Genomic DNA, 15,811 nt, shown 5'->3' on the forward strand with positions numbered 1-15,811 from the left:
GCATTCCGCTTTAAAGTTTTCTGTCATTTATTCTCTGTGGTTTGTCTGCACACAAGTCCTACAGTGCTACATTCCATCTCATTGCTAATGTTTTTACTGTCAGATGGAATATTAAGGTGCAGCTTTCCTGTCCTAAGTAAATGCATACAATAATAATATATTTTAATACAAAATGTAATAGGCAAAACTTTGTTGGTAGAAGATGTGCTGCCTTCTACACCTGACCAAGATCGGATTCTGGCTGGTTTGTGTATACAGTACACCCTACTGAGACCTTGGATTCAAGGAGATATTGTTGTGTAACCTACTTGATTGTGCACACAAATGCATGTTTGCTTGCAGCTGAATAATCAAGCTTCATGCTTAAGAGGGTAAGCATCAACAAGTGATGGGAACAGCAGGCCTCATGAGAAGATGAGGTGTTGGGAAGGAAGTTAGTAGAACCTGGACTGAAGGACCTGCAGGTCTGTTTTGGCCAACGACTCACAAGCTGGTGATGGCTACTGTGGCTGAACTTTCCCATCTAGGTTCTGTTAGAAATTTCTTTATTACTGGCCTGGCAGCCTTTTTGCTTTCAGCATTTAGTCTCTCATAAAGTTCTCGGAGGTAGCATCAGGTCAGCATTGAAATATCTTTGCAGGCAGTGTGGGGAAGCCCACATTGCCCTGATAAAGCATTCTTAGTTGAGGTAATTCAGTGCCAGCAGGGAGCATTAAAAATAGTACATTAAACTGCTTGTCAGGCTCTTTGAAGCACACAGCTCAAAAAATTAATCTTCTTTATTCTGGATCTCCCACTCCCATCTGCAGCATCTACAGTAAGTACAAAATCTGTGTCAACACCAGGATCTCTGCAGCGATCCCGCAGTGACGTCGATGTGAATGCAGCAGCTAGTGCCAAGTCAAAAGTGACGTCTTCTGGAGCATCCACTCCCTTCAGTTCTGCTGCAGCCTTGCCCCCAGGCTCATACGCATCACTAGGTAAATCTACATGTTCTTCTACTCTTGCAGTTAGCTTTCTTTACTAGCAGAAAGTGCCTCGTAGTTTTATTTGGATGTTAAACTCTTAACTAGAAGAACATATCTCCGAGGTAGTTACCAGCTCTCCAGGATCAGTGTGTGATCCCTTGCCCTTTGGGATTAAGGAAAAAGTTTGCAACAGAACTTGACTTGAAGCTTCTTAGTTTCTGAATTGTATAATAGTCTGCGTCTCACTCTTCTTTCTGGGGAAAAGCAGATCTTACTGTGATTCTGGGACGTTTTTGAGGAAAATACTGCTCAATTACTTTTGACATGTCCCGCTCTCTCTTTTCCTTCTCTTCCTTCCCTCCTTTCCTGAAACCGGTTTTCCATTAATTGTTTTATACTCTGAATAGTACATCTTAGTTGAGTATGATCACTTTCTGGTTTACAAAAGCGAAAGATGTAGAAGCAAAGAGGAGAAATCGGCAGTCCTGTTTCACCGCAGAGGATATAAGTATCTGTTCCTCATGCTGACTCTTTTTAGATTTTAACTACATATCACATTGTTCTCTCAAAGCGTCTTAACATCAATTTCATGTGTCTCAGGGTTTCTTACAACAAAGTTTGCATTTGATCTTTCTCTCATGGAGATGCCGTTGAAGGAGGCATGGAGGAGGACATGCAAGGCGGTGACTGACACCGTATTTGCAGAGCTTCAAAACACCTCTACTGTTACGAGTAGAGCTGGTCATCTGAGATAGTTTTTCATTCTGGTGGTTTCATACTAATCTGATTCCAGACTTTTCATTGACTTACCTTTAAAAGAGGGAGAAAAATCAGAAATTGGTGATCTTGATTTAAGCTGTGAGAATTGTCTTAGCACTAAGTCACATAAGAAGTTGCTTCTCATTAATGTAGGGCATTTGGTCTTTAATCTGATGAAATATGCTTCGTGAATTAGATAGGGATGGTTTCTATGGATTCCTTTTGTAGGCAGGTTCCTCTCGTACCTGGAACACTTTACCTTGGCTTAAATTTGTTGGTTGTATTTGGTTCAGGAGTCGAATTCTTACTCTGATTTCAATTGTTCATGCTTGGGTTCAAGATTTGGGTACATTGCAGTGAAAATGTAATGCAGAATGTGAAGTTGATCACATAGTAGTGTGCTTCTGAGCTTACAGCTGCAACATTTTTTTTAGTCGTGCTGTGTGCTGGCTTCAGTTGCAAAACTGCATTTAAACAATCTTGTGTCGTGAGGAAGAACAGAAGAGTGGGGGAAGCATCTACCAAAGCAGGCTTTGTCCTTGAAGTCAGGGAACTGAATACAGTATTACTCTTGCCCTTAAAATGAACTGTAGGAGAGAAGGAGCTAATGCACTCTAAGTGATGCAAACGTGGCTGCTCCTGAAGGAGTATGCGTCCTTCTGAGCTAGTAGGGACATTTGTCGCCGGCACATTCCTGTGAGAGAAATGGTGAGGCAAACAGCAAAAAAGGAGTTTGGCAAAGGTTGGTTATTGCAGGAGGGAAAACCTGCAAGTGTGTTCTTCAGATGTATCGAGCTTTGATTTGCTGCTCAAACTTTTCTTTAATTTCTTTAATTGTGTTAATTTTCTTCACATATTTCTGTAGCTAATATATAGTGCCCACTTCTGTTCATGTTACTGATTTTCCCTATTAACCCTTTCCTTATTTTTTTTTTAATTCGCCTAAAGATGGTACTACCACTAAAACTGAGGGTAAGCAGTCTCTCTGTGTAACTGAGGTGTGTCCACAGTCGTACTACCCTACCTGGTCTCTGTTCTCAAAGTGTTATCTGGCTCTCATCCATGTTCACTGGTGACCTGCATGAAGTGTTGCATGGTTGTCCTGCTCATTTTGATGCCATGGGGTATTCTTCACTTTCTCTTCAAGATCCTCCCTGCTAATAGGCACTAGTCTGCTTTTATGACTTGACTTCTGATCACAAAGTTATATGTGGATTTCTGTATTTAAAGCACTGCTTTTGGTTGAAAGTGACCTGCACACAGATTAAAAAAAACAAAACCAAACCCCCCCCCCCAAACAAACAAAAAACCCAAACCAAACAAAAAAAAAACCAACACAGGGCTTGTGTTTTCTTGCTCCATGGTGTGTAAAGGTTTGCTGTGTTTTTCCATCCAAAGCTCAGGTCGCAACTGCCAAATGCTTTCGGGAAGAGACTGGGCAGCAAGAGAATTGAATTGAGATGATCACATGGCAGAAAAATGAGGACAGTAAACAATGATCTCTAGGGAAGGAATATTTAGTCAAGCTCTTTAAACCTGAGCACTCTCTTTTTGTTGTTAACTGTCTGAGTGAGATGGCTTACATCTAAGACAGCTGGAGGAAAGGCTTTTTTTTTCAAGAACACCGAGCCTGCTAGTTTGGGGGGGCCCCCAGTCTGTTCCTCTGGCTTGTTGTCAAATCTTGTTCTTTATTTCTTATTTCTCAAGCAAAACAGATCCCTGGGAAATCACTTTTTCTGAGGTAGACAGGAGTTGAAAACAAGAATGTCTTCTACACAAATGAGGACACCACACACCCCCAACAAACCCATTTTTTCCTGATGCAAGTCTCTTTTCAAGGGATCTATTACTGTCTTGTGGGCCTGTGCTTGTATCCTTGATGGCTGCTTGTATTTGGGTGTGGTGGTCTGAGAAGTGGCACTGTGCTCTTGTGCTGTGTGTGGTTTTTCCTTACTATTGTTGATGGATTGATCTATTATTTAGAGGGAAAGGTCTCTACTGTTTTTGGGGTTAGTACTTAATTAGTGTTGAGGGGTGACCTGGCTTTGCATCGTGGGCAAGTGTTTGTGCTTTGTGATCTGTCAGTGATAAGCAATATGAAGTTGGTCTGAACACCTGTATTTCTAATTCAATAATGAATTAGGTGAAAGTTCTAAATTGTTCTAATGCTGATACTTTTTTTATTCATTTTTTCTTTTTTTCCTCTTTTTTTCTTTCTTCTTTTTTCTCCCTTTCTTCCCAGTTCTCAAACCTTTCCATTTTTGGCCTAGCTTTGAAATGTTGAATGCTTATTGTTAATTTATGAAATACCCAATGCAGCTCTCAATCCTCTCGTAGACTGTAATAATATTTGTGGAGGCTTGTTACAACAGCTGTCCTCTGGAATACCTTTATTTTTGGTTTATTCAGTACTTTATTGTCATAACGCAAAAGGGTGAGGGTTTTTATGTGGTTAGGTTTTTTCAATTCAGCTACATTGGAAGCAGATTAGATTTGGTAAAAATCTGTAGTAGAAGCCAGCAAGTTGCTTGAGGGGAAAGATGGTGAGATGAACTTTCAGAAATGGTTTGTCATCCCCTTAGTGTTAAATACCAGATCTCTGTTTTGCTGTAGGATTCTCTTTTTGCGGGGGGAGAGTGAGGATCAGGGAGAATTACAATAACACGACACACTATAGCCAGCGCACTTGAAGGACAAGTTTAATCACTGTTTGAAACTCTTCATTTCCCTTGGAGACAGCTGAGGGAGAACCAGCCTTTGTTCAGGATTGAGTGTGTCCTACAGATGGGGGTTGAGAATGGCAACATCAGAGAGTTGGCAGAAGACCTAAGTTGTCAGGAACTATGGGGAATGCGAAACTTTATATTCTTGACAAAACTGTAAAAATTAAGGGGGCGGGGGCAGAGGAAGACAAAAAATATCCCCTTGCTCTGAAAATACCTGTGTGTGCAAGAGACACTCTTGGAACATAAAGCAGAAATTCCATCCACGCTTGTGCCCGTTTTTTTGTTTGTGTTTTTTTTTCCAGGTCACCAGTAAGTAATTTAAGAGCAAATCACTGTGGTTTTTTTGTGGTTCGGCTTGATGCTAAATCTGCAGTCTGGTTCCCATCAAGGCTTTCTGTAGCTACAGTGTGGAAGTTCTACACCTTCCCCTCAGCTGGGAGCCAGCATTGTGCAAACTTGGCAGTTCCCTTCTGCTTTGCCCTCAGTTCTCCTCAGTGTTTTGTTTTTGAGCCAGATATCTCAAAAGAGGAGCAGGATAGAGCAGGTTATGCCAGTGGCAAGAATACAAGTTAAGAGCCGAGCATCAGTCCTTTGGTTTTAAGTAGCATCATCCCAATTGACAGACGCTGTGGAAATGCACTTCCTTATGGAAAGGTAGGGTGAGTCTATATAGCGTTTAAATCTGTGCAGGTCTTCTGCTGCCTCTGTGCTGCGAGGACATGTCTTCATGCAGTGCACAGTTATGTCTTGATTGCCCAGACCCTTCGTGTAGCTTTGCAGGCAGAAAGTTTGTAAGATCTAAGCTTTATAGTCTTGGTTGGGACTGTACAGCTAGTGCTATACAGGTAGCAGTTGTGCCACGTTTGTTATGCCTGATTAAAAGAAAACGTTAGAAATTTTTCGGCTTGTTTTATCGTGAAACAGCTTTTCAAGGAATATTTTAAAAAGGTGCATAATGCTGACTTTCAGTACAGAATAATGGGTCAGAGTGTTTCTGTTAGCTATCTGCCTTTTTTTGAAGTGAGCATAAAGACAAGCCCTTCAGACAAGCCTTTCCCAAAAGGGGAAAGTATAAATGCTGCTCTGCCCTGAAACTGGCAAGTTTAAAACAAAATCGGCAGTTTCCAGAGTCAGTGGCACAATTAAAAAAAAATATTTATTATTCACCAGAAAGGAAATAAAATCTGGTTTGTTGTAGTTTTCAGATAACTTGGGCTCAAAAGGAGTGATCTGCTCAGTTGGACATCTTCAGCGCCTTACCCAAAGGCTTTGGGAGTAACACAAGTTTTAAGAAATCACCCTTCTTGTTTTCTTGTCTGCCTTAAAGCTCTCTCTTGCCTTGAATGGCAAGGTTTGAGTCAAAGGTATGACTGAACATGGTATCTTAAATGGAAATGCTCAGGTAGCAGGTTTCTTTGTTCTCTTGGTCCATCCCTTTGCAAGCGCTGACTTGATTTGCCTGTACTTGTCGGTGCAGGGCAAAGTGGTGCCACTATTGTTCCCTCAGCCCTCTGCTTTGGAGGGAGTTCTTGTGCAAAACCCAGAGGCAGTATATGCTGACGGTTTCCAGTAAGGGTCAAGTGCTTCTCAAGGGAAAGTATGGTGCACAGTTGAGTTGTATACTAGTATAACGTTGGACATGTGCTAAATGTTCATGGAAGCCATTCCACTGGTTGCTGTAAAAAGTTGTTTACAGATTTATGTGTAAAGCATTTTTTAAATTGACGTGTGCATGTCTCTCAGATGTCCACATGTCATTTAGCAGTGACAGAGCTAGAGGGGTCCTAGAGGCTCTTTCAGGAATGTTTTTTCCAGGTAGGGGAAGAATCCAGTGCTGAGTAACCTAAATGCATTAGCCTGGTCTGTGGAGAGACTATTACTGTCCCAGTGCTTCCATATATAACTTATGTGGTTGTAGGTATCATTACTCACAGTATGGAATGTTTAAAACAGAGTTGTGGAACTGTTATATACCATTTCTAGACTCTCTGAAAACTGCTTTCTTCAGTGTAATGTACAGGCTGAGTCTCACAAAACCTATGTCTGTTCGGAGCACTGGGATGGAGATGCTGCAGTATCCACCCAGAGGAGCTCAGAACAACGCTGCTGGATGAAACTTCTTGTAGTGCAAAAGCGTTACCATACAATCTTCCTTCATTTGAACCTTTTTAAAAACAAAACAACCCTCCTAGGTTTAGACATGTGTTAGAGATCTCAGGGTTGATTCTGATCCATTGATTGTTGTAAAAATTACAGTAACTTTAAAAAATAAACCCCAAACCTCCTAAAAACTCCACAAATGGTTTCTTAACACAAAGCATTTATATGGAGTCTTTCAAAATACTTTCTGTACCAACAACGAAGTGTCACATGTCAAATTTAGATCAAGGGTATTTTTTATGGAAATACTTTTATGGGTTTTGGAAACTAGTTGAGGCAGTATTTTTCTGTTCCTTTGTGCTGCTGTTAGGATGCAGTAATTCTTTTAAAAGCAGCAGAAAAATAATGGTTATGAAATATGAGTTGCTACATCTGCAGTTTGAGCTAGGTGTGGAAACAAACCAACCTGAAAGCAAAGACGTTTTGGGAGGGGAGGTGTTTGAGCTTAACAACAAAAGAAAGTCTGAATAACTTATTTGATATGTTATTTCCTGTCCAGCTTGATATTAGTTTTTCTGTCTGGTGTAGAACAACAAGAGATAAAGCCATGTGAATAGTCGTATGTGCAAATAAACTCTTGAATGTGAATGCAGACTCTTGTTTGCACAGGAAATTCTTAAGGGAATGTTTTAGAGACATTTGTATTGTATAGATGAACTTCTGTATATACATGCTGTACTTGGTATAATATATATTAAAAAATATTCCTATCTTCAAGCCAGACAAATATTAATTCATGTTATACTACTATAAAACAAGTAGGTTTTGGATATCAGAAGACTAATTGTTGTACATGTTGTACCTGTATGTGAAGATAGGAAACATGTCACATCTCTTCCCAGGGTTTCTATCTCGTACAGATTTGCCTGAAGCAATTTGGAGTTCCAAGTGGTCATTTTTTGTTTTACAGCTAAAAGCTGTACTTGGCTAGGAAAAACTTCATCTTAACTTTTTTTTCTTGAAGAGGTGCTTTGAGACACTTATTTTGAGTCATTTGTATGCTGTAAGTAAGATTAATTATCTGTATGATAAAATAAATACATAGTTTTTAAAGTTCAGAAAGTAAAACTTTGGATAGTAATTACAGTAACAATTATGCTTCAGGGAATACGTATAACTGGTATCAGATGGCACCTTGTCCTTGTAACTGTGTGAAGAATTCGGGCTTGAATTTGAGAGGCATTTTTCCCCCCTCATGTTTTACTTTATCCCATGGACTTCAAGAATACAGTACTCCTAGGGTGAGCTGTTACTGTGCTATCACAGTATTTGTACCATTACATCATTTTTGCATCACGAATTTCTAGTTTCTGCTTCTCCTGTTATCATTTGCACAATGCAAGCCCAGTGCAGTGCTAGTTCACACACTTGTCAGCCTCTTTAGAAGGCTGAGAAAACCAGTATCAGTGTTGGGACTGTGTTCCTCCAGTGCAAGAGCAGCTCTCTGTCTCACATCGTTCTCTGATGCCCATTAGGCCAAAATCAGTGTGCAGATCTCCCAGTCCAAAAGGAAGCAGAAATTTTGTTCCTGGGCATTCATTCAGAAACTGCTGAAGTTGGTAGGGGTCTGTCCACTGACTCTGAGGGGTTTCAAAATAGGGCTGAGGTCTGTGTTTCTAATCCTGCTGATAAATGTGTTAATTAAGTTTGACCATTTGGTTCAGTTCTCTTTCTTAAAGCCCCCAGAACTGGTATCAGAAGCTAATCTTGGTTTCTCCTAAGGTGAAAAAGTCACTTATACTGTCCGGCTGTTCTTCTTAGTCACCTGCTGATAAGGTGTGTGTGTGTGAGGAACTTCTAGATGCAGAAAGAACAGAAGATTTTGAGGATCTTGGGTGGCCTGGACATACAAGCACTAAACGTGTTTTCCAATAGTGTTTGTTACCGTAATGCTAGATTTCAGCTAGTTACCCCCCCGGGCTTTCTGCAGTGCCGAGGCCTTCTGTTGGCATTCTGCAAGGACACAATTCCATTACTCGTTCCTAAGACTGGTCAGGTTTAACTTCTTGTATCACTGTTTGGTGCTCCTGCTGCCACCAGTGATGCCCTCCTGATGTGAAAGACGGAAGGAAGCCGTGAGGCTTCTGACAAGAGCGTGAGGTCCTTCTGCCCCCCTCCCCACACACGCCTGCTCTGAAGCCTGCCGTGGGGCCTGAGGGACCTGCCTGGTAGCAAGTTGCAGAGTGAGTCTGCCCATCTTTGTTGCTGTGCAGGTGCCAAACCTGCGAGGGATGGGAGAGGGCCAGCAGGAGCTCTCAGCTGCCTTGGGCTGTGTGTCAGGCTGACCATTTGTAAGGGGCAGGTCATGTCCTAGAGCAGAGGGTACCGACAGCTGTGCTGGTGGGAGAAGACTTTGCAGCCAGTTTCATGACTGTTGGACCCATGTGGATGTGCTCCGAGCTTTTTAGTTAAGGCGGTTAAAAAATGGTTTGTTCCTGTTTTCCTGGTTTTATGCTAATGATTTCTTCTGTGTCTCGTCTACAAACAGTTGCCTGAATATAGATACAGGTATCTTGCCTACTGAGCTATTTTAAAACTAGATGCTGGTGGAGAGGTTTGAAGTACAGCTATCTTGTAGGCTTTCCCCTGCAAACAAGTCTAGGCTTTCTTCTCAGAGTTCAGCATCTTGTCGCTTTGTGTCTATCAGAAACTTGCAGACCATGTTGTGAATCTTTTGAGAGCTCAGGGAAGAGCAGAGCTCCCAATCCGTTCAGCCTGGGCTGCTTGCCATTGTCTTGTCCTGCATGTGTACCTTCTGTGGCTTCTTTTTTTTTTTTGGGGGGGTGTGTGGGGTGGGTGGGTAGGTGGGGGAATCAGAGTGTGAAGTGTATATTTCCCTGTTCATATTTCTTTATATGCTTATGGTGGAGACAAAGGGCAGGAGATTAATATCTATAACCAGTGGGTGCAGTTGTCTAGACTCTTCTCTTACCTGTTGTGGTTTTTTTCCTTTTATTATTGTGCCTGAAACTTGAAGTCATCCTCTGAATGCAGTGTAGCACTGGCACGAGTCCTGAGAAAGAGCTTCAAATTTGGCTGAGAACTGAGTTGTTGAGAAGTACTGATGGAGGCTTTCTTTGTGTTGCTCTTAATTATCATTTCTTTCCCATTAACTAGAGACAGATAATTGAAGCTTAGCACTGGAAAGAACATTCTGTAGGAAACAGTCCTGCCCCAGGAAGGGGATGAACTGATGACCCTGTAAGCTTTTCTAGCTCAGATTTCTGTGGCTTTTTCATGAGGAGAGGACAGAAAAAGGACCAAGAACACTTTGAGACTTTATACCCGTTCTCTGCTTAAATAAAGAGCAGACACGCAGAATCATTTTTCCACAACACTGACTGCATTAAAAGGGACTTTTCATTACAAGTAAAGTTACACTGATCCTGGGATAAATATGAGGGATCTGTAAACAGCAGGGAAAATTCAATGAGCCTGAACTAAAAGCATAGTCGGGCTGCATTGGCGGACTCTTGCAGGAGTGCATGCCAGCTTGCGCACATAGAGCAGGATATAAAGCACCAAACTGCTAATTGGAAATCCCAGTGATGGAATTTGTGGGGGCATCTGTCACACCTGTCTCTGAAAGGGTGATCGCCTTGTCAGCAAGTAATGATTTGATGCAGGAAGCAGCATTTAGGAGACTGAAATTTTTGTTGTTGATCCTTTGTAAAGAAGCTACTATAGAACAGAAACAAAGGCTACAGAGAGGTAATATTTTTTTAATTAAACTGGCTGATAGCATTATAGAAAGCAAAGTAGTTTTCGGACTCGTGGACCGTGACTGTTTCCACTCCCTTCCCTGTGTCTCAGCCAGTCTAGTAAAAGATGTTGCCTCCTTTTGTAAAACTCTTCTGTACCCTGGTTAATTGTGTGTATAGCAACCCTGCAAGCATAGAACAGCATGTTAGACACTGCTGCTGCTTTTGGAAGAAACCTATTGACAGTCTGATTGTCTTTGCATTCCTCCAGGTCGGATTCGTACAAGGAGACAGAGCTCTGGCAGTGCCACAAGCGTCACCTCAACACCTGCTGATACCCGAGGCCGCAGCCGGGCTAAAGTTGTTTCCCAGTCCCAGCGTAAGAAGTGTTTTATCTCTGGGGGAGCAGAACAAATAGTTATTAATGAGTTTCTCTTGACTTGTAGTAGCATCAGCTGAGGATTGGGCTCAGTTCTGCTAATAATGTTTGGACACGTAACAAAGTGAATCCCCCCCAGGCAGTGCCTGCTCTTCCTGACAAATAGGGCCCTGAATCTGAGTGCCTAGTTGCTGCCTTTTTTTTTTTTACCAATACTGCAGCAGATTTTCATGTTTCTGTGATGTACAGGACTAAACTTGCACTGAGTCCCACTGAGACACCCTCTGTGTCTGTAGCTGACTGCTGTCCTGGGTTCTTGCCCTGCCAAGCTTCTCCTGCTTGTGTGACTGTACTTCTGTATGTGTAACACGTGAGCTGTCTAAAGTTAATGGGATTTGGCATCAATTTTAAATAGGACATTACCTATTTTGTGTGGATACGGGGGAGATGGTTCTGCTCGCTGATTCTCATGACACATCTGTGCTCTCTGGCTTCCTGGCAAGGCATGGTTTTCCCTTAGGAGCCATATATACGGTGTTGCTGCATGTGTCATGTGTGTCTGAGGAGAGTTTTATCACTCAGATTTCAAAAAGGAACTAGGGGGAGGGAGAAAGCCACTCATGTTTGAAGGACCTTCAAGCTTGTGGGTAACAGGAGATGGGGTTTGTGGAAAGACCTGTTTGTTTTGAGGACTTGTCTTGCTTTGTACCCTGATTTAAAAGCCCTTCTCTGTTCATTCTCTCATTGCTTTGCTCTGTCATGCTGGAGGGATGGAGAAGCAGTTTATAGCATTGTGTTAGGCTGGGAAAGCTGAAGAAGCAAGTACTGTATTCAGGATGGGGCCAAATGGAAATCTTTATGTTAAGATCATGAAGGAATCTGGGCTTTAGTATGCTGATGTAAACTGATTTTAGGCTTTGGTATTGCTGATCTAAATTTATTTCTTCAATTTTGAACCTAAAACTGATCCAAAGCCAGAAATGACCTTTTTTCTTAAAACTTAGTTTGCTGAAAAATGGTCAGACGAGATGAGACAAGTCTCAGAAGTATTTAAAGAATAGTTGAATATCCAAAGTTTTCAAAGATTATGGGCTTAGGTTTTTTAATAGAGTGTCTTATGAAGCTTTAGGATGGTCACATCTGAACCTGCTGCCTTGGTCTGGTTTGCTGAATCCTATTTCCAGCTTAGCCCAACCAGATGTGATCTTTATCCTTAAGCCAAACGTTGCATGAAAGAACTTATGAACTCAAATATAATACAGTCACAGGACCAAATCCTCCACACCCACACAGTGGATAACTCTGTTGCAATTTTGCATACTGGGCTGAGGTGTAATTTAGAGCAGAACTTTGGGTCTCGGTGTGTTGGTTGATGTTTAGCTGAGAAGCTGATCAACCTTGTGAAATTGTTGGTCACGTCTGCACATTAACTCACTGCATTCTGCAGAGGCTTTAGGAGTGACATGTTTGTAAATAAATCTGTCTGTATTGTGTATAGCATAAACCGCATGCTGAACGCTGTATTGTCTTGCTGTCTTTTAATCCACTTTTTGCCTGTCCTTTGGTCTGCCCTCATAATCAAGGATCCAGATCAGCTAATCCTGCTGGTGGTAAGAAACGTTTTCCCTTTCTTGCTTTCTCATGTTATTTCCTTCACATTTTTTAACTGCTAAACTTTTAGCTTCCCTCACTTTCTCCTAACTATGAGACTTAAAAAGCATTTTCCTAGGGTCATAAATCCAAATGTGTATGGCAAGTGATTTTTGCTTTCTCATAGTACTGAAGCATGGTGAGCGTACACTCTGCATATTGAAGCTGGCTCATTGCTGCAGCTTAAACCCCAGGTGCTAAATTCTTCCAGTTAGTTCAGTACAGCCCCGCTGACATCAGTGAGATTGCAGCAGCATAACTGAGAGAAGCCTTTGCTTTTAGGCTGTAGGTGCTGTGTGTGACTGGCATCTGTCACGAGTATTCTCACTTGGGGCAGAGCAGGGCCAGCACCACATACAGTAGCAGAGTATATGATTTGATTGATTCAGAATGACTTTGACCAAGAAATTGGATAGGGCAAGAAAGTTAAAATAATGTATGTATTATGATATTGTCCATGAGATCAATAAAATTGCGTATCTTCTTAAGGCAGAAGAACAATCATTAACTCTTTCTACTTATAGTATCTGGAACTGAAATTTATGAGATGTGTAGATAATTTACAAGAAGAAACAAACATGGATATTGGTTCAGAATTTGAGCTTTCCCAGTATGTTCTTGCAGCCTTTTCAAATATACTTTCCTGGCTATTTTAGCAAACAGATTGAATGTCAGGAATGGTAATATCAGCAGGAAATTTTCAGTGACTTATATATCTGAAGAAGCAAAAAAGAGTCTTGAATCTATTACTCGTACAGTTCTTTATGATTACCTTTAAGCTAGCATTAACTTAATTTTTGAACAATTTACCAAATCAAGATCCGCAGGACAAAAAAAATTAAGAAGTTAATCAGTTCATAGAGTTAGTTAGCAAGGCTGTTTCAGATAGAATTACCTACTGCAGCTGGAAAGTAAATATGTAAATAAATCTCGGTTAGTAGACTGTCTTGCTGAGAAGAAATGTAAACCTGCCATGGGCTATTTAAACAGACAAGGAAAAATAGGCTAACTACTAGACTTGCTAAAATTTTTCTCCAGTAGAAAAATAACTAAATAGCTTAGATTTAACCAATCAGATCTAAGCCAGTCAGCATCTCTACAAATGTGGCAGGTCCCCTTGATTTACCCTTTGTCATGCTGATCTGCTGCTGTTGGGATGTTTGATGTAATTTTCCTTGGCTGCATTACTGCAGGAAAGCATTGCCACCACTGCAGCGTGGCATGAAGGTGCCCAAGCTACTTTGCAGCAGGTTACCTGTGCCAGAAGCCAGCATGCTGCAGCATAGCTCTGCACACAGGCTAATTTGTGTTGCCTCATGAGGAGGAGAAGCAGCCTGTGAATTCCATGCTGCTGCAGTAAGGCTGCTCCTGGCACCTCTGTAAGTTTGTATAAAGCCATATTATTCATACGCTGCACTGTCTGCTTTGGTCTTGGATCCCAGCTGGGCAGTCTAGTTCATATAGGCAGAGTTGTTGATATCAGTGTTTGTTGTCCGTGGGCTTTCCTCAGTCTTCCTCAAAAACCCATGGGGAGCACTCCCGTTAGTTTTCTGAGTGATTTGAATCAAATCCTTAGACAGAGCTGATTGTCTTCCAGTTTTACTGTCAGATTATGTAAAATCTTGGGGGGGTTTTAATTGTTTCTTTCCTTATTTCTGGTTCTCTTCTAGCTGGTAGCCGGTCTAGTTCTCCGGGTAAGCTGTTAGGAAGTGCTTATGGTAGCCTGAGCAGTGGAACATCCAGAGTCCAGCCGGTGCCATCATCTTCAGAGAAGCGCAGCAAGATCCCTCGGAGCCAGGGATGCAGTCGAGAGACGAGTCCCAGCAGAATAGGACTAGGTAAGAATAGTCGCTGCAGTGACACCCTGACCAGCATGCTCGAAGGAGGGACTTTCCTGCTGACTAGGAAACTTTATGTGTTAGTGTTACTCTTCTGAGTTTTTTCAGCTGGTAAACTAATGTGATTGTGGTTTGTAGGAGTGTAACTCTAGTTTTCCAGGTTGTGAGCTATAGTTTCAAAGTAGGCCTGAAGATGTCATGAGATGTCTTCTGTTTGAAATTCAACTTGAGTGATGTTATTAGATCAGGCAGCAAAACCAGAATAATCATCACAGCAAAAATACCTCATTTGGCATCAACGGCTTAGTCCTAAAATGAGTTGAGCAGTCTTTACAGTCAGTTGGAATCAAAGGCAAAAAGCACCTCCTTGGATTATTTTTAGAAATTTTGCAGCTTAAATGGTTTGCTTTGTTCATCTTAATACCTTGGAGCCACTTTCTTAGATGGCGTTTTAGACTTATGCTTTAATTATGCTACTTCCATATTCTTGTCTCAGTGACTGTTATGTAAATATTCTATAATAGTTTTTTTCAAATTTATCAGCAGACTCATGTTTTTTAAGTCAGGTGAGTAAGCATCGTTATATATGAACTTTTGTGTATCTGAATTGAGGTGAAAAGGCGTTCAGTGTGTTGTCTGAACAAGTAAATACTGTTTTCATTTTTTAAATGGATTTTTTTTCATAAGTTTGAAGCTTATATAGGGGAAAAACACTTTAATACTGTTACTAAATTATTTTATATCTCCAAAGAATTTACTAGTAGGCTGAAATTGAAATTATAGCCCTTCTGTTGTCAATTAAATTTTTAACTATTGCCTTAGCAATTGTATTTTACATTTAAGCTGCCTTTCTATTTAGAGTATGTTGTTAATAGGGAAGTATCTTATTCATTCTTCAAGTGTATTGAAATTAATTTAAAGCACCTGAGTGCATATACTGTTACAATTCATAAAAAATATTGCATGTTCATTGTGGTTATGTTTTCAAATTCAGTGTTTTTCTCATGTCGGATCTATTTTATGGCCTCAGTATGAATACATTGTGCTTTTCTGTTTGTTGCTTCTAAAATGTAAAGTGCCTCCCAACTATCGGAGGTAATTGTTCTGCTATCACTCTGCAGAACAACACTTTTTTAGAAAGAAACAAAGAATGATGGATAGTACCATCACAAATGCTTAAGCTGATCATCACATTATGTGGTTTGATTTGAAACAGTCTCAAGCATCTGAAAGGAAATTGCCATGTGTAAAATCCTCACTCTTGGGTTGCCTGCTTTCTGGTATATTATGTAAGCCTTGAATTCTTTTGAAAGTGAAATTTGTATCTCCTTGCTCTGATGTGCTCCCTGTGAACACAGTCAGTGGTTGTTCTTTGAGAGTGGGAGAGAGCTGTCAGATCTATTGGATGCATGGCTTCCACCTGCCCTGCTGGGTTGGTGGCCACAGCCTGTTCTTTTGGGCCGTTATGGGAACGGGAGAGTCTGACACTTCTATTTATTGCCTTTACTACTCAGTTGCAGAAATTCTGTCTCTCTATTGGATCTTGAAAATTGTAATATTGCCTTGGATGGAGATAGCTTTTGAGCTGTCATCTTTATACCATTATTCCACTGTATTTATTACTTTATAC

The 15,811-nt window shown here is 41.0% G+C and overlaps 1 protein-coding gene across 17 annotated transcripts in view; it reads left to right on the forward strand.

Moving 5' to 3' along the window:
* Positions 1-15,811, forward strand: part of CLASP1 (cytoplasmic linker associated protein 1) — a 185,027-nt gene that overhangs the window by 99,313 nt on the left and 69,903 nt on the right. For 13 of the 17 annotated variants that reach the window (XM_037396473.1, XM_037396474.1, XM_037396476.1 and 10 more), the window contains 4 exons: positions 810-980; positions 10,586-10,693; positions 12,277-12,303; positions 14,014-14,181. In XM_037396473.1, coding sequence (XP_037252370.1) covers positions 810-980; positions 10,586-10,693; positions 12,277-12,303; positions 14,014-14,181 — 474 coding nt within the window. The remainder of the gene's footprint in view (positions 1-809; positions 981-10,585; positions 10,694-12,276; positions 12,304-14,013; positions 14,182-15,811) is intronic. The other 4 variants (XM_037396477.1, XM_037396484.1, XM_037396487.1 and 1 more) reach the window with 1 other exon arrangement.

Source organism: Falco rusticolus, chromosome 8 (assembly GCF_015220075.1).
Source record: "Falco rusticolus isolate bFalRus1 chromosome 8, bFalRus1.pri, whole genome shotgun sequence".
Lineage (NCBI taxonomy): Eukaryota > Metazoa > Chordata > Aves > Falconiformes > Falconidae > Falco > Falco rusticolus.